This window comes from Nycticebus coucang, chromosome 13 (assembly GCF_027406575.1).
Source record: "Nycticebus coucang isolate mNycCou1 chromosome 13, mNycCou1.pri, whole genome shotgun sequence".
NCBI classification, from domain to species: domain Eukaryota; kingdom Metazoa; phylum Chordata; class Mammalia; order Primates; family Lorisidae; genus Nycticebus; species Nycticebus coucang.
The window spans coordinates 56699905-56718549 of record NC_069792.1 but is presented as its reverse complement, the minus strand read 5'-3'; the positions used below and the strand labels follow the sequence as shown (position 1 = coordinate 56718549).

The 18645-nt window shown below is 43.9% G+C and overlaps 1 protein-coding gene across 2 annotated transcripts in view; it reads left to right on the top strand.

Moving 5' to 3' along the window:
* The first annotated feature begins 4689 nt into the window (after window positions 1-4689).
* VIRMA (vir like m6A methyltransferase associated) overlaps window positions 4690-18645 on the top strand; it is a 94330-nt gene continuing 80374 nt past the window's right edge. Inside the window, exons 1-2 of one of the 2 annotated variants that reach the window (XM_053558634.1) lie at window positions 4690-4855; window positions 16122-16237. In XM_053558634.1, coding sequence (XP_053414609.1) covers window positions 4793-4855; window positions 16122-16237 — 179 coding nt within the window. In that variant the 5' untranslated portion in view covers window positions 4690-4792. The remainder of the gene's footprint in view (window positions 4856-16121; window positions 16238-18645) is intronic. The other variant, XM_053558633.1, reaches the window with a different exon arrangement.

Here is an 18645-nt window from a genome sequence, read left to right as displayed (position 1 = left end):
AGAGACTGCTCAAGTTGTAGCCAAAATAATATTAGAAGAGATTTTTCCAAGATTTGGGCTACCCAAGGTAATCGGATCCGACAACGGTCCCGCTTTTGTTGCCCAGGTTAATCAGGGTTTAGCCAAAATCCTGGGGCTTGAGTGGAAATTACATTGTGCTTATCGGCCCCAAAGCTCAGGGCAGGTAGAGAGGATGAATAGAACCCTAAAAGAGGCCATGACTAAATTATCCTTAGAGACTGGCATTACTGACTGGACAGTCCTCCTTCCCTTTGCCCTGTTCCGTGTGTGCAACACCCCTAGCACTCTCAAGCTGACCCCCTTTGAAATCCTATATGGAGCTCACCCCCCGCTCGTTGCCATGCAGCACTTCCCTTCCCCAGAATCTTACTCCTCTCAATCTCTATACACCAGATTAAAAGCCCTTGAAACTGTGCAAAAGGAGGTGTGGAGCCGGCTGATCGAGGCCTACAAGCCCGGGGATCTGCAAATACCTCACCAGTTCCAGGTTGGAGATTCGGTGTACATCTGGCGCCACCGGACAGCCAACCTTGAACCATGGTGGAAAGGACCGTACCTAGTACTGCTCACAACCCTGACCGCAGTAAAAGTTGATGGCATCGCAGCCTAGATCCATGCGTCTCATGTCAAACCAGCACCGCCGCCAGACTCTGGGTGGGAAGTGGAAAAGACGGACAACCCCCTCAAGCTCTGCATCCGCCGCAGTAGCCCTGCTCCTGCTGATACAACTCCCGGTGATAAGTAGCTCCGGTCCCAACCCCCATGCCCCCCAGAGGTTAACCTGGCAGGTTCTCTCTCAGACTGGTGATGTAGTATGGAGTACTACAAAAGAGGACCCTCCTTGGACCTGGTGGCCGTCCCTCACCCCAGATATTTGCGCCTTAATAGCAGGGCTAGATAATTGGGATATCTCCGATGAGACCTTTAAGGAGGTTCCATCGAGCCTTGATCACCATTTAGCAAAGCGCTTGCTTACCCAAAGCTCCACATCCCAAGGCCAGTAAGTTGCAGACGCCCCTGGCTGTGGCAACTCGCCCGCCCAGCGCTGGATGCGACAAACGGAGTTCTATATCTGTCCCCGGGACGGGAGAACGAGAAGCCAAGCCAACAGATGTGGGGGGGTAGAAAATTTCTATTGTAAACAATGGGGATGTGAGACGACTGGGCAGGCCTTCTGGCACCCCTTCTCCTCTTGGGACTTAATAACCGTAAAGAGGAGCAGTACCGGGGCAGGGTCAAACCCCCTAAATATTTCCTTCACGGAGAGGGGGAAACAAGCCCGAGATTGGATAAAAGGAAGAACATGGGGATTCCGTTTCTATATGTCAGGGTGGGATAAAGGATTTACCTTCTTCAGCAAATTAAAAATAGAGACCCCCCGTCGCTGTCCAGATAGGACCCAACATCGTACTCTCAGGACAGCAGCCGCCAGCCAGGCCGCATATTTCCCCCTGTATGCCCCAGACCCCGGGGAGCACCCAATTAACTGAGGCCAGCACAGCCCCATCGCCTGCGAAACTGTTTCCCCAGGTAACATCCCCGGAGACTCCAAGCACCGGGCAGAGACTTCTTAACTTAATACAGGGGGCTTTCAATGTCCTCAATACTTCCAACCCTAATCTTACCGAATCTTGCTGGTTGTGTCTAGCCTCAGGCCCACCCTATTATGAAGGAATCGCCTTCTCAGGTATCTTCCAAAATGCCACCTCCCATAATTCCTGTGACTGGGGATCCAAGATCACCCTTACAGCAGTCTCTGGGCAAGGCATTTGCCTAGGCACGATCCCCGAAAATCGCCAGCATCTGTGTAATCAGACCATTAAAAGCCCGTCAACCACTACCAATTATTATCTAGTGCCCCCTAAAGGAGGATGGTGGGCTTGCAGCACCGGGCTAACCCCGTGCATTTCCTCATCAGTGTTTAACTCCACTGCAGACTACTGTATCCTCGTACAATTAATTCCTAGAGTTACCTACCACGAGGCGAGTTCCTTCGAGGCAGAATTCTATCTCAGACCCCGTAGACAGAAGAGGGAACCAGTCTCTATTACCCTAGCTGTCCTGATGGGTATAGGGGTGGCAGCCGGAGTAGGAACAGGAACGGCTGCACTTGTCCAGACCCCACAGTATCTTGAAGAACTGCGAGCAGCCGTAGATGAGGACCTAAAAGCCATAGAACAATAGATCACAAAACTAGAAGAGTCACTAACATCCTTATCTGAAGTAGTATTGCAGAATAGACGGGGACTCGATCTCCTGTTCCTAAAAGATGGAGGGTTATGCGCTGCACTAAGAGAAGAATGCTGTTTCTATGTAGATCACTCTAGTATGGTAAAAGACTCCATGTCTAAACTCAGGAAGAGACTAGAAAAAAAACAATGAGACCGGGAGGCCCATCAAGGGTGGTTTGAAAGTTGGTACAGCCGATCCCCTTGGTTCACCACTCTCGTCTCCAGCCTAATAGGCCCCCTTATTATACTGCTTCTAATTCTTACCTTTGGGCCCTACATTTTCAACCGTATAGTCACCTTCGTCCGGGAGAGAGTAAGTGCTGTACAAGTGTTAATGCTCAGACAGCATTACCAGTCTCTCCGCCGGGACGATAGCCATAAGAATGAATACATAGAGCCAGAAGTTCCATGATTAGAACTCCCCCCCCCCAAAAAAAAACAAATGGGGGAATGAAAGAAAGTATTACCATGAGAATGTGACCACCTCTCACCCCCTACCATGAGAATGTGACCTTTTGTAACTGTTCCAGGAAATAGCCCCGAGCTGAAGCAGATAAAAGGACTAAGCAAATGTTTAACTGTTAATCTTAAGACAGTTGAGTAATGAACCAGAGTTCTTCTTATCTAGAAAGCCCCTGCTATGTCTGTTCCCCCTCCTTACTTTATGGTTAAAGCCCCTGCTATGTCTGCTACTCCTGCTTACTTTGTGGTTTTTGCCTTTATAAGCTTGTAAAATCTGCTGTTCGGGGCTTCACTCCTCTGCTCCTGAGAGAGTCACGAGATAAGCCCCAGCATGCTGGAATAAAAACCCTTTTGCTGATTGCATCAAGTGTCGTCTCTTGCGGTTGATTAGGGGTCGTGTTAGCCCAGGACAGAGTGGGGGGTCTTGTCCCAAGTCTTTCAGTTCTATGAAAACACAAATAGAAAATGGGATAAACTATTAGGTAATAGAGGTAACTGGATAGCTAAATGTAGGTGGATGGGAGATTTATTTTAAGAAACTATTAAATATTTCAGACATTCAGAAAGGTATAAAGGATCATGCAAGGCACACCTGTTAAACCACCACCAACCTGAAGCATAAAACATTACAAAGGCATTTGAAGCCCCTCTGTTCTTTTCCATTACATCTTCCCTCCAGCTCACCACGATGTTGAAATTTTATTTTTAATACTTCTAATGCATTTCTTCATAATTTTATAACATACTTGTGCACCTACAATTTTATTTTACACTTTTGAGAAATATATCTCAAAAATTTTCAACTTAATCATGTTCTTTACATTGTCCATGCCAGAAGACGTAGCCCTAGTTCATGGTTTCTACCTACTAGCATGAAAATACGCCACTATTTCTGTTAATAAGTTTCCTGCTCTTTTCCAACTATAAAGTGTGAACATTCTTATACCTGTATTTCTTTGGGCCCTTGTGCAATAATTTTCCTAGAAGAGGGATAGGCACATGTAATTTTACTATTTCCTAACTGCTCTCCCAAGGGTTTCTGTTCCAGTTATCCAATGCACATCAACACCTGATAGGGAGGCTTTACTTTTCACTCTGTCTCCATGAATTATAGTTCATGGCATTTCACGTTATGCAACTCCTGGAGTTTTATTTTAATTCTCACAATCATCCTGTGGGTTAGGTATTACTCTTCACATTTTATAGACTAGAAAACAAAGAAATCTCTTCGTTTGTTGAGACATATTTCTTTTTTTCTTCTTTTTTCTTTTCTTTTCAGTTTTTGGTTGAGGCCGGGTTTGAACCCACCATCTCTAGTATATGAGGCCGGCGCTCTACTCTTTGAGCCACAGGCGCCACCCTTCTTTTCTTCTTTTTAAAACAAAAATGATTTTTTTTTTCTTTTTGGAGACAGAGTCACAAACTGTCGTCCTGGGTAGAGTGCCGTAGCATCACAGCTCACAGCAACCTCCAACTCCTGGGCTCAAGCGATTCTCCTGCCTCAGCCTCCCAAGTAGCTGGGAGTACAGGCGCCCGCTGCAACGCCCGGCTATTTTTTGGTTGCGGCCGTCATTGTTGTTTGGCGGCCCGGATTCCAGCTCAGGTATATGTGGCTGGCGCCGAGTCTAAAACAAAATCTTAACTTTGCAACCTCGCTCATCGCATCTTTTGCTCCCAGAACTGGAAAAAACTGTTCTCCGAAAGGTGTACGGGGACGGGTAGCCAGAGGGGACAACCTTCTCTCCCCCTCCCCCACTCCAAAGCTTGCTCTGCGCGTTTCCTGCTGGCGGCCGTCGTGGCGCTGTAACGCGGTAGAACAAGTTTGGCCCACAGGAGACTCCGTAGTTCTTTCCCACCTTCCCTTCACTTCTCTCCGCGTTCTGAGGGCGCCCGCCGCTGCGCTGGAGAAGGCGGGGCTGGCGACTTGGTCAGCTAGATGTGCTAGGATAGGCCGAGGCTCGCGGCGCCGGCGCCCTGACCGCCGGAAGTGCTATGAGGTTCCCCCTCTCCTGAGCCGTTGTCGCAGAGGTTGGAGCGCTGCCCCGGAAGTCCCTTCCCGCTCCCCGCCCGCGGCAAACATGGCGGTGGACTCGGCGATGGAGCTGCTATTTTTAGATACTTTTAAACACCCGAGCGCTGAGGTAAGACTTGGCAACTTAATACCGAGCCTGCTTCTTGCCTTGGGGACTCTTACAAAATCGTTAGACGTCCTCAACTTTTCCTTCTGCCGATTGTCTTTTTAATTCCTCGCATACACACCCCCCCTCCCCTCAGTGGTGTGATCACCGCTTCGCAGGGAGGTCGGCAGCAGCCGCTTTATTTCCCTGTTTAACTTGGGCCCTCCGTGTCTTTGGTTGAGTTGGTTGCTCTGTTTGCATTGATTTTCAAAAAAGTTTAACGTTTTCCTGTCAGCGTTGGGCCTCGAGAAGTATCATGGTTCTCAGGTTTACCTCAGGTGGCGTTTGTGGGGGGTGTCTTGGGTGGCTTGTGTCTGACAGAAGTGCAGGGGTCTGATAGCTCACGCTGGCTTCGCGAGTTACGATGTTTCCAAAGCCCTTTGGTCCCGGTTGTGACAGTCATTCGGTTTAGGTTGCGGCGTCCTCTAGTTTGTCCTGAAACTTTAATACTTAATCTCTTGGAAAGATTTCGCATGTTAGGACAGGTACTGCTTTCACAGAAAGTCCTTTGAATGGAGAATATTCTGAGGAGAGGAAAGTTGAGAGAATTACAGTCGGTCTGTCGTCCAGAAAGCACATAGATACTCTTTTGAGGGGCATGAGTTGGGTGTTGTTGAGTTATTTTTCTGCACCAAATTACTCTTACGCCCCTGAACGTATGATTGACCCTGCCATATAAAAATTGAGTATGGCTAGTCAACTAAAGGTTCCCCAGAGTCTAATAAAAATGAACCTTAACGAAGGCTACAGGAAAATCGAACCAAAACAAACAAAAACCCAACCCTCATATTTCTCTGACGTGGTGTAAACTGAATTTAGAAAACCTTTTTTTGGAGATTACTGGCTCATTCTGTGTTTATCGAGAGTGTGTTTCAGTATCAAGCTCCCCGAGGATAGTTTGTCTAAGAATGAATAAAGGAATAATAGATTAAATATATGATAAAATGAATGTAAATTTTCTTAAACTAAAATATTAATAAACTAATCCATTTTCTGCTTCTTTCTTTCATTTTTAACTGTTCTGTTTCTGGTTGCATGATATGTTTTGTTCTGGTCCAACTACTGCCCCCATTTTGAGTTTTCTAAAGCCTCACTGGAATTACAGTAACTGAACAAACCTCTAACTGACAAACATTGAGGACCATGAGAAGAAGGGGCAGGTAGTAAATACCTTCTTTTGGGGGTGAGTGGGTAGGGCTTACTAGAGATTACATTTGAACTGAGTCTTTCTTTTTTTTTTTTTTTTTTGTAGAGACAGAGTCTCACTTTACTGCCCTTGGTAGAGTGCCGTGGCATCACACGGCTCACAGCAACTTCCAGCTCTTGGGCGTTATGTGATTCTCTTGCCTCAGCCTCCCGAGCAGCTGGGACTACAGGCACCCGCCACAACGCCCGGCTATTTTTTTGTTGCAGTTTGACCGGGGCTGGGTTTGAACCCACCACCCTCGGTATATGGGGCCGGCACCCTACGCACTGAGCCACAGGCGCCGCCCTTTTTTTTTTGACACAGTCTTACTTTGTTGCCCTGGATAAATTGCCATGGCATCATATCTCATGGCAACCTCAAACTCTTGAGTTCAAGCAGTCCTTTTCCTCAGTCTCCCAAGTAGCTGAAACTACAGGCACCTGCCATAGTGCCGTGCTATTTTATCACTATAGAAGTGATAATGGTAAGAATAGATGTTGTAGTGAAGGGAGTGGATAGAAAGAAAAGGCAGTTTTAGACATAGTAGAGTGAGAGACAGTTACACTGGGAGACAGTTAAACTGTGATGTTTAAACACTCCTTTCACAGAAAAATGTGCCCCAGAATTGTGGAATCTCACGGGTCTGTTTGTTACTTTCCCATTACTTTCCTGACCATATACCTTCCATCAAGCCGGGAACAGTGGTTTATGCCTTGTAATCCTTGCACTTTGGGAGGCTGAGGCAGGTGGATTGCCTGAGCTCAGGAGTTCAAGACCAGCCTGAGCAAGAGTTAGATCCTGTCTCTACTAAAAATAGAAAAACTAGCAGGGCCTTGTGGTGGGCACCTATAGTCCCAGCTACTTGGGAGGCTGAGGCAAGAGGATCACTTGAAACCAAGAGTTTGAGGTTGCTGTGAGCTGTGATGCTATAGCACTCTACCCAGAGCAACAGAGTGAGTGAGACTCTGTCTTAAAAAAAAAAAAAAAAAACCCAAAAAGAAATAAAAACCTTTCATGAAATCCCATTTATCAACTTCTCTACCTAGTCTTTATTTTTAACTCTGAAAACACGATTAATAACCTTTTAAGTGGCTACTAAAAGTCCTTCATTTTTTAAATGAATGTATGGTAAACCGAGACTTGGTTCTTGTCTTCTTGAAGCACATGCTATCATGGGAAAGAAAAATGAGGCAGTTGCAGTTCAATTAAATAAAGGACATTGGGTGTACAAAGGAGAAGCACCTATCTAGACTTGATCTGGCTCAGTTTTCAAGAAAAAGTTGACATCTAGAGGGAGTTGGGGCCGAGGGATATGAGGAAGTTAAGCAGAGAGAACAGCATGAGTGAGGGCATGAAGATGAGAAAAAGATGGCGGCCAGATGTGGTACCTCACGCCTGTAATCCTAGCACTGTGGGAGGCTGAGGCAGGTGGATTGCTGGAGCTCAGGAGTTGGAGACCAGCCTGAGCAAGAGTGAGATCCTGTTTACTAAAAATAGAAAAACTGGTGGAGCCTATGGCTCAAGGAGTAGGGTGCTGGCCCCATATACCAGAGGTGGTGGGTTCAAACCTGGCCCTGGCCAAAAAAACTGCAACAACAACAAAAAAAAAATTAGAAAAACTGAGGCAAGAAGATTGATTGGGCACAAGAGCTTAAGATTGCTCTGAGTAGTGATGACCCCATGGCATTCTACGCAGGCCAACAGAGTGACACTCTTACTGTCTCAAAAAAAAAGAGGTTTGGCACCTGTAGTACAGTGGTTACGGCGCCAGCCACATACACTGAAGCTGGCAGGTTTGAACCCAGCCTGGGCCAGCTAAACAACAATGACAACTGCAGCAACTACAGTAGCTGGGCGTTGTGGCAGGCACCTATAGTCCCAGCTACTTGGGAAGCTGAGGCAAGAGAATCACTTAAGCCCAAGAGTTTGAGGTTTCTGTGAGCTGTGTTGCCATGACACTGTACTGAGGGTGACATAGTGAGACTGTCTCAAGAAAAAAGAAAAAGACATGGTATGTTAGGGATGTAAGTTTGGAATGATAAAGAGACCAATCTTATTAAGACCTAGGAATTTGCCTTGATAGCAGTAAGGAGCAGGAAAGTAGTATGTTTGTATTCTACAAAGACCACACTGCACTAGGAGAATGGGTTGAAGGGGGAGAAAGAAAGAAACACAGAACTAGTTAGGATCAATTTACTGTAATTCATATTAGAGCAGTTTGGTATATAGAACTAAGGGAGTAACAGCAAAAATAGAGGGAAATACGCACATTTGAGAGCTATTTAGAGATTTAATTAATGGGAGTTGGTATTTGAATGGATGGATGATTTAGATGAGAGGGAATGAGAAGCCCCAAGAATGATACTGTTGGGCGGTGCCTGTGGCTCAAAGGAGTAGGGCGCCGGTCCCATGTGCTGGAGGTGGCGGATTCAAACCCAGCCCTGGCCAAAAAGAAAAAAAAAAAAAGAATGATACTGTCTTGGGCATTGTGTGAATGGTAGTGCCATAATTAATATAGGAGAGTTCAGGCTGGGTTTGAATTTGTAGTGCCCGAAGGATATTCAAGTGGTGATGCCTGGTGGGCAGTTGGATGTAGTAGTCTGAGACTCAGGAGAGGGGTCCTAGATGGAGTTACAGATTTGAAATTGGCTAATTGCTACAGGTAAAAATCTTATTTCTTATGACTCTAGTTACTTGTGCTTAGCTATTCTGCCTTATTTTACTCCCTTATTTCATCCTTTTTAACTGTGGTGAACTGTGTTTGCAATTATTTTTTTTTTTTACACAGTGTCTTGCTCTTTGTTATTGACGTATATAATTAGACAATTCCTTAACCAATCACAGGGCTAACAAGTTCATGTATCAGGGGCAACGAGTGCCAGTAGTGACTTGGGGGGCTGAGTACCTCTCATTGTTAGCATAGTCCAACTATCTCTGAAGGATCTCTGCAAATAATCTACGTGGTCTTTTCTTCCTTTATAACAACAAAGAAAAAATACTGTTGCCCTTTTCATAAAATTCAGGGATGTTATTTATTTATCCTGAACTATGGAAATAAACAAATTCTTAAATAGAAATATCTAAAACTCTCAAAAATATTTCAGCTTTATTGATAGAAAAGATCACACTGAAAGAAACCATGAAATGCAGTCTAGAGGATTTTTTTTTTTTTTTTTTTTGCAGTTTTTGGCTGGGGCTGGGTTTGAACCCGCCACCTCTGGTATATGGGGCTGGTGCCCTACTCCTTTGAGCTACAGGCGCTGCCCCTAGTCAATAGGATTTCATAGAAGGTATTGTATACATATGTAAATCAGGATCAGATTAAAATTTGTTATAATTTCTGCTTAACTGTTTCTATGTGTCTAAACTTCAAAGGCTTCTGATTGAGGGAAAATAGATTTTGTTTCTGTTGTTCTTTCATTGGCAGTTTTGGTTCTATGAATTCCTAGGGCTATGGAGAGAGTTCAGCCAAATTATTTCCTAATGCATACAATACCTATACCTTGTGGTCATTTAGAAAATATGAAAAGAGGGCGGCGCCTGTGGCTCAAGGAGTAGGGCGCCAGTCCCATATGCCGGAGGTGGCAGGTTCAAACCTAGCCCCCGCCAAAAACCAAAAAAAAAAAAAAAAAGAAAATATGAAGTTTGTGAAATCAACACATTAATATTCTCAAAGGTAGTCAAAACATATCCTAAAGCTTTTTGTTTAGTTCAGAATTTAATGTATATACTTTCTGGCTAATATGGCTCATTTTTTTTTTTCTTTTTTGAGGCAAAGTCTTGCTCTCTTTCCCAGGCTAGAGTGCAATATTGTCATCATAGCTCAGTACAATCTCAAACCCTGGGCTCAAGGAATCCTCCTGTCTCAGCCTCCCGAGTAGCTGGGGTACAGGTATGCATTACTACATGTGGCTATTTTTTTGGTTTTTGTGGAGATGGAGTCTCACTATGTTGCTCAGGCTGATCTTGAACTTTTGACCTCAAGGGACCCTTCTGTCTCAGCCTCCCAAAGTGCTGCAATTACAAGCGTGAGCTGTACATCCAGCTAATTTTTGAATTTTTTATAGTGACAAGGTCTTTGTGTGTTGCTTAGGCTTATGTTTGCAATTTCTTGAACCTTCCAAGTTCTTGTTTATATTCCTTTTGTGCATGCTTTCTCACTTTGCCTGGAAGTTCTTCCTTTTCCCGCTGTTCCACTGATTCTTGTTTTCATTGAAGACTTACTTAGCTTAGGTGTTATTGGGAAATTTTCCCTGGTACTCATCTTGTTGTACAATGTTTGCCCAGAGTCTGAGTTAGGTAAGTGCCCCTGTGAATTTTCATAGCATTCTGTGTGAGTCTGTCATGGCAATTTATCTATTGTTATTCCTTATGGCAGAGGCTATGTCTTATCTTTGTATCCTCAGAAGCTAGCATATCTTGGAATCCAGTAGACATATAATACATGTTTGGAAATAAATATTTAATAAAAATGGTAACTAATACAGAAACTCTTCTACTTAAAATCAAAATAAATTTCGAAAGGCTCTTAATCCTAAAATTTTTATTTTTATTTTTTTTTGAGACAGTGTTTCACTCTTTTTTTGTTTGTTTGTTTTATTTTTTTCAGTTTTTTTTTTTTTTTTGGCAGAGGCCAGGTTTGAACCCATCACCTCCAGTATATGGGACTGGCACCCTACTCCTTTGAGCCACAGGCGCCACCCTTTTTTTTTTCTTTTGAGACAGATTCTCAAGCTGTCACCCTTGGTAGAGTGCTGTGGCGTCACAACTCATAGCAACCTCCAACTCCTGGGGTCAAGTGATTCTCTTGCCTCAGCCTCTCAACCTCCCAAGTTGCTGGGATTACAGGCGCCCGCCACAATGCCTGGCTATTTTTTGGTTGTAGTTGTCATCGTCGTTTGGCAGGCCCAGGCTGGATTGAAACCCGCCAGCTCCGGTATATGTGGCTGACACCTTAGCTGCTTGAGCTACAGGCACTGAGCCCAGAGTCTCACTCTTATTGCCCTGGGTAGAGTGCCGTGGTGTCATCATAGCTCACAGCAACCCCAAACTCTTGGTCTTAGATCCTCTTGCCTTAACCTCCTAAGTAGCTGGGACTACACGCAGCAGCCACAATGCCTGGCTAGTTTTTCTGTTTTTAGTAGAGATGGGGCTCTCACTTTGATCAGGTTGGTCTAGAGCTCCTAAGCTCGGGTGATCCACCTGCCTGCTTCTGGCCTCTAAAACTCATTTTTTTTTTTTAGGTCCACAAATTAAGCTGTAACTACTACTAAGACTATTCATTAGTAGAGGCCAGGTTAGGAGGAGGATATAGTTGATAAGCTTTTGTTCTAAACTTCTGTTGTACATACAAATGAGGCTGAGTATTGTGGCTCATGCCTGTAATCCCAGCACTTTGGAAGCCAGGTGGGAGAATTAGTTGAAACCAGGAATTAGAGACCAACCTGGACAACATAGCAAGATCTCATCTCTTAAAAAACATTTTTAGACTTGGTGCCTGTAGCTCAGTGGCTTGGGCCCTGGCCACAAACACTGGGACTGGCAGGTTCGAACCCTGCCTGGGCCTGCCAAACAACAACGACAACAATAATAACAATTAGCCAGGCGTTGTGGCGGGTGCCTGTAGTCGCAGCTATTCGGGAGGCTTAGGAAAGAGAATCGCGTAAGCCCAAAACTGTGAGGTTGCTGTGAGCTCTGACGCCACAGTACTCTACCGAGGGTGACATAGTGAGACTCACTCTCAATTTTTTAATTAGCTGGGCATGGTGGTATGCACCTGTAGTCTCAGCCCCTAGGGAGACTGAGTCAGGAGGATCCCTTAAACCAAGGAGTTTGAGACTGAAGTGAGCTAGGATCACACCACTGCACTCTATAGGTGACAGTGAAACCCTCTAAAGATATAAATAAGTAGGGCCTTGTGTGGTAGCTCATGCCTGCAATGCTAGTACTCTGGGAGGCCAACACAGGAGGACTGCTGAGCTCAGAAGTTCAAGATGAGCCTGAGAAAGAGCCAGACCCTGTCTCTAATAAAAATAGAAAAACTAGCTGGACGTAGTGGTGCATGACTATAGTCCCAGTAACTCAGGAGGCTGAGGCAAGAGGATTGCGTAGGCCCAAGAGTTTGAGGTTACTGTGAGCTGTAATGATGCCATAGCACTCTACCCAGGGCGACAGAGTATGACTCTGTCTCAAAAAACAAAAAACTATATGTGTGTGTGTGTGCGTGTGTGTGTGTGTGTATACACACATATGTAAATGAGAATTTATTGTTACTTGAACAAAGGAACTTCTGTGTAGTAAGCTGTTCTCTCTCTCTTTTTTTTTTTTTGAGACAGACTTTTACTTTGTCACCCTCTGTAGAGTGCTGTAGTGTCATAGCTCACAGCAACCTCAAACTCTTGGGCTCAAGTGATCCTCTTGCCTCAGCATCCCAAGTAGCTGGGACTACAGGTCCCACCACAATGCTGGGCTATTTTTAGAGATGGGGTCTCACTCTTGCTCAGGCTGGTCTGGAACTCCTGAACTCAGGCAATCTACTCACCTCAAGCTCCTAGAGTGCTAGGGTATAGTAACCTTTTCAAATAGAAGAGGAAATGGAAGGAAAAACTTCAAAGGTTGAGGAAATATGCTCATTTCTTTTATGCTTCTATGGAGTTTATTTTTTATTATTTTTTAGAGATAGAGTCTCACTCTGTCGCCCTTGGTAGAGTGCTGTGGCATCACAGCTCACAGCAACTTCCAGCTCCTGGGCTTAGGCGATTCTCTTGCCTCAGCCTCCTGAGTAGGTGGACTACTGGTGCCCACCACAACACCCGGCTATTTTTTTTGCCGGGGCTGGGTTTGAACCCACCACCGCTGGCATATGGGGCTGGCACCCTACTCCTTTGAGCCATAGGCGCCACCCACAGCTATTTTTTGTTGCAATTTGGCTGGGACCAGGTTCAAACCCACCACCCTCAGTATATGGGGCCAGCGCCCTACTCACTGAGCCACAGGCGCCACCCTGCTTGTATGGAGTTGATATAAATCTGTGGTACAGTCTGGGCAACATAGTGAGATAACATCTCTACAAAAAATTAAAAAAATAGGCCGGTGCCTGTGGCTCAGGCAGCTAAGATGCCAGCCACATACACCTGAGCTGGCAAGTTTGAATCCAGCCTGGGCCCGCCAAACAACAATGATGGCTACAACCAAAAAATAGCCGGGCGTTGTGGTGGGTGCCTGTGGTCCCAGCTACTTGGGAGGCGGAGGCAGGAGAATTGCTTGAGCCCAGGAGTTGGAGGTTGCTGTGAGCTGTGGTGCCATGGCACTCTACCCAGGGTGACAGCTTGAGGCTCGGTCTCAAAATAAATAAATAAATAAATAAATAAATAAATATATAGCTAGATCTGGTGACATGGGCCTGAGTGAGAGCAACACACTGTCTCTTAAAAAAAAATTTGTGGGCCCGGCGTGGTGGCTCACACCTGTAATCCTAGCAACTCTGAGAGGCTGAGGTGGGTAGATTGCTTGAGCTCAGGAGTTCAAGACCGAGCCTTAGCACAGCAAGATCCTGTTTCTACGAAAAGTAGAAAAACTATTCAGGTCTTGTGGCGGGCACCTGCAGTCCTAACACCTTGGGAAGCTAAGGCAAGAGGATTGTTCAAGCCCGAGTGTTTGAGGTTGCTGTGAGTATGATGATAACACGGCACTCTACTCAGGGCAACAGAGTGAGACTCTGTCTCAGAAAAAAAAAAAAAAGAAAGAAAAGAAAAAAATTTGTGGTATTTTTGAATACCTGAGGCATGCTATTATTATTTGTAATAATTAGCATAGAAGTTCAGCTGATGTAACAAATCCAAAATAACAGTGCATTTAGATAAGATGTGATTTTGTGTTTCAATAATCTGGTTAAGGCTCAGTGTCTGTAGCTCAGTGGTTAAGGTGCTGGCCACATACACCGGGGCTGGCGGGTTCAAACCCTCCTGGGCCTGCTTAAAACAATGACAGCTACCACAAAAAAATAGCCGGATGTTGTGGCTGGTGCCTGTATTCCCAGCTACTTGGGAAGCTGAGGCAAGAGAATCATTTAAGCCCAAGAGTTTGAGGTTGCTGTGTGCTGTGGTGCCTCATCACTCTACAGAGGGTGACAAAGTGAGATTCTGTCTCAAAAAAAAAAAAAAAAGAAAAGAAAAAAATCTGGTTGAAAATAATCTAGGATAATATGGGTGTTTTACAACACCAGGAACCCAGGCTTATTCTGGTTTCCTCAAAGGATACAACAACACAACCTTGGGACGTTACCTGGGTTGTTCACAAAAGCTCACCTTATCATCTATATTTTAAAAGACAGAATATTGGAAGAAAGGTCTAAAAGCCTGAATCTTCCCCTTTTTTTTTTTTTTATATATATATTTTTTTTGTAGAGACAGAGTCTCACTTTTATGGCCCTCGGTAGAGTGCTGTGGCCTCACACAGCTCACAGCAACCTCCAACTCCTGGGCTTAAGCGATTCTCTTGCCTCAGCCTCCCGAGTAGCTGGGACTACAGGCGCATGCCGCAACGCCCAGCTATTTTTTGGTTGCAGTTTGGCTGGGGCTGGGTTTGAACCCACCACCCTCGGTATATGGGGCCAGCGCCTTACCGACTGAGCCACAGGTGCCGCCCTGAATCTTCCCTTTAAGGGTATGATTCATACATTGTTGCCTCCATCATTTCCATTTCCATCCCATTGATCAGAATTTAGTAATCATGTGTTCACATAGGCTTCCAAGAAGTCTGGGAAATAGTCTTGTATCATTCCCTGGTAAAACTTCTCTCTAAGAAGAGGAAAATGGGTATCATAGGACAGCTAGCAATCAGCCTAACTTTTATCTTCATCCTGTGAAGTTTTCTGGGAAGATGAACTTGAACATATTTTTTTCATCTGTTAATATGCATGATATTATTTGCAACTTGAAGAGAGACTCAGTCTTTGTAGGCACAAATAATATAAACCATTCTTCTTGTGATGAACTTTGACTATTAGGTAATAACCATTGAGTGAACTGCTAGCAAAAGTTAATGAAAAGTAGTCCAAAACAATGTGAAATTTTATTATTTATTTATTTATTAATTTTTTTAGAGATAGACTCTCACTTCGTTACCCTTGGTAGAGTGCTGTGACATCACAGCTCACAGCAACCTCCAGCTGTTGGGCTTAGGATATACTCTTGCCTCAGCCTCCCAAGTAGCTGGGACTATAGGCGCCTGCCCCAACACCTGGCTAATTAAATTTTATTTTTTACTACTGAAAACAAGAGCTATGTTTGTCTAATCCTGTGTCAAATGATATTTAGAGGTACTAAGTATATACTAAATATAATTTATGCCATCCATTCCTTTTATTGTGATAAACACTTTGTAGATTTTTTCTTTATTTCAGTAAGGGTTTACCATACCATTCAGTATCTGAATGAATTCCTTGATCCCTTGATATTAATTTCTAATGTAAATTTAGCAAAATAAGCTGACTTTATAGATCTATAGTCTCTTAGCTATAATTTAGAAATTTAAAATAGAAAAATCTCCCTTGAATTCAGTTGGCCATGCAGTCTAATTTTTATTGATCTTGGTGCTTACTATAATCTAAATAATAGTGTGTGAATGTTGATACATGCGGCAACAGAAATATTAACTTTGGGTTAAAAGGTACTAACTTAGTAGCCACTATGAGCGTTAAGTAATATGCAGTATTTGTGTCTTATTACCTTTCTAGAAATCGAAACAGGATTCTGAAAGGGTTCTGGTTTGGAGTAGGTCTGTGTTGGTCTAAGCTAAACATCAACAAAGTAAATACACTGCAGAAAATGTTATTATACAAATTGGGAGGCTTAAGTAGGTGCACTTTATTAGCTACTTTCTTAAAGTGATTTATGCAGCTTTGCAAATAATGTATTTAATGATATGGAGTTTATTTTCAGATTGTGATATTCTGAATGAAAACATTAAATAGAAGATGAGTAAATTTTGAAGAGATAAACTTTATTGCTCACAAATGTTCTCTGTTCTGTCCCCCTTTTAAAGCAAAGTTCTCATATAGATGTGGTTCGTTTTCCATGTGTGGTTTATATCAATGAAGTCCGAGTCATTCCTCCTGGAGTAAGAGCCCATAGCAGCCTGCCTGACAGTAGAGCATACGGGTAAGTAAACTGTGGTTTTGGAAGTGATTTTTGACTGAAGATTGCCTTAGAAACATTTTTTTTTTGAGACAGAGTCTCACTATGTTGCTCTTGGTAAAGCTATGGTGTCACAGCTACAGCAACCTCAAACTCTTGGGCTTAAGTGATTCTCTTATTTTTTTTTTTGAGACAGAGTCTCACTTTGTTGCCCTCCGTAGAGTGCCGTGGCATCACAGCTTACAGCAACCTCCTGCTCTTGAGCTTAGGTGATTCTCTTGCCTCAGCCTCGCGAGTAGCTGGGACTACAGGCACCCGCCACAATGCCTGGCTATTTTTCTGTTGCAGTTTGGCCGGGGCCAGGTTTGAACCCGCCACCCTCAGCATATGGGGCCAGTGCCCTACTCACTGAGCCATAGGCACCGCCCAACACCCGGCTATTTTTTGTTGCAGCTGTCATGGTTGTCTAGCTGACCTGGGCCAGGTTCAAACCTGCCACCCTTGGTGTTTGTGGCTGGTGCTGTAATCACTGTGCTACAGGCACTGAGCCTTAGAAACATATTCTTTTTTTTTTTTTAGAGACAGAGTCTCACTTTATTGCCCTGGGTAGAGTGCGATGGCATCACAGCTCATAGCAATCTCCAGCTCTTTGGCTTAGGCGATTGATTCTCTTGCCTCAGCCTCCTGAGTAGCTGGGACTACAGGTGCCCACCAAAACGCCTGGCTATTTTTTTATTGCAGTTTGGCTGGGGCTGGGTTTGAATCCCCCACCCTCAGTATATGGGGCTGGTTCCCTACTCACTGAGCCATAGGTGCTGCCCTAAAAACATACTCTTAAATACAAAAATTTAAGGCAGTATTTTGTCAGTAATAAAATCCTGAAACTTTCTTCAGTTATGGTTATGCTGTATATGATTTAGATTTTCTTTTCTTTTTTTTTTTTGAGACAGAGCCTCAAGCTGTCGCCCTGAGTAGAGTGCGGTGGCATTACAGCTCACAGCAACCTCCAACTCCTGGGCTCAAGCGATTCTCCTGCCTCAGCCTCCCAGTAGCTGGGACTACAGGCGGCCACCACAACGCCTGGCTATTTTTTGGTTGCAGCCGCCATTGTTGTTTGGCGGGCCTGGGCTGGATTCAAACCCACCAGCTCAGGTGTATGTGGCTGGCGCCTTAGCCGCTTGAGCCACAGGCACCGAGCCTGATTTAGATTTTCTGTGTAATGTATATATCATCATAAACTTGAAAAGAATAGTTATTTGCCCTAAGTACTAGTAGTGTGGTGGATGCCAGACATGGTGGGTGGTTCATGCCTGTAGTCTCAGTGGTTTGTGAGGTCTAGGCAGGAGGATTATTTGAACCCAGGAGTTTGAGTCTAGTCTGGGCAACACAACCATATTCACGTCTTTACAAAAAAATAGAATAATTAGCCAGTTATAGTGACATGTACCTATAGTCCCAAGTGCTTGGGAGGTCAGAAGGCTGAGGCAGTATGATCCCTTGAGCCTAGGAATTCAAGATGGCAGTGAGCTGTGATTGCACCACTGCAGTCCAGCTTGGGCGACAGTGAGGCACTCTCTTTAAATGAACAAATGAATATATGTTGGTGTAAATAGGTTACATTTTCCAAAATATTCTGAGATGCCATAATCAAATAAATGAAGGTTTTTTTGTTTGTTATTGAGACAAGAGTCTCATTTTGTGGCCCTGGTACAAGTGCTGTGGTGTCACAACTCATAGCAACCTCCAACTCTTGGACTTAAGCGATACTCTTGCCTCAGCTTCCTGAGTAGCTGGAACTGCAGGCGCCTGCCACAACACTTGGCTATTTTTAGAGACGAGGTCTCACTCTGCCTCAGGCTGGTCTTGAACTCAGGCAATCCACCTGCCTCAGCCTCCCAAAGTGCTGGGATTACAGGTGCGAGTCATAGTGTCCAGCCGCACAAATGAAGTATCTTTAATGTGAGTTTTCTCTTGAAAATAAGTAAGAAGAAGTTTGAATATTTAGGAATGTATTTCTTATTACATTATTACATTTTCATTATTTTATGGTATCATATTTTATAACTTGATGATCTTCTTAGCCTGGTATGTCTTTTTATTATTTTGTAGCTTCAAATTAGCCATTAACTGTAACTAGCAAGTAATTATTTGATCTTTTTTCTTTCTAAGTTTCTGTGAGAAATAAAATGTAAGATCTAGTACTTGGCATGGGATTACAAATAGCTTTAACTATTGACATAAAATAGAAAAATTTGATCTTTGTCATAACATGAATAATCGTTATTGTCTGATTTTAATTACAGGGTTGGATATATAAGCCAAATTTTAGCTGTGGAAACATGAGTGTATTATATATAATAAATATATTAAATATATCTGATAATTAGATATATATAATAAATATATCTTATGTGTATTTTTAGCTTATAGCC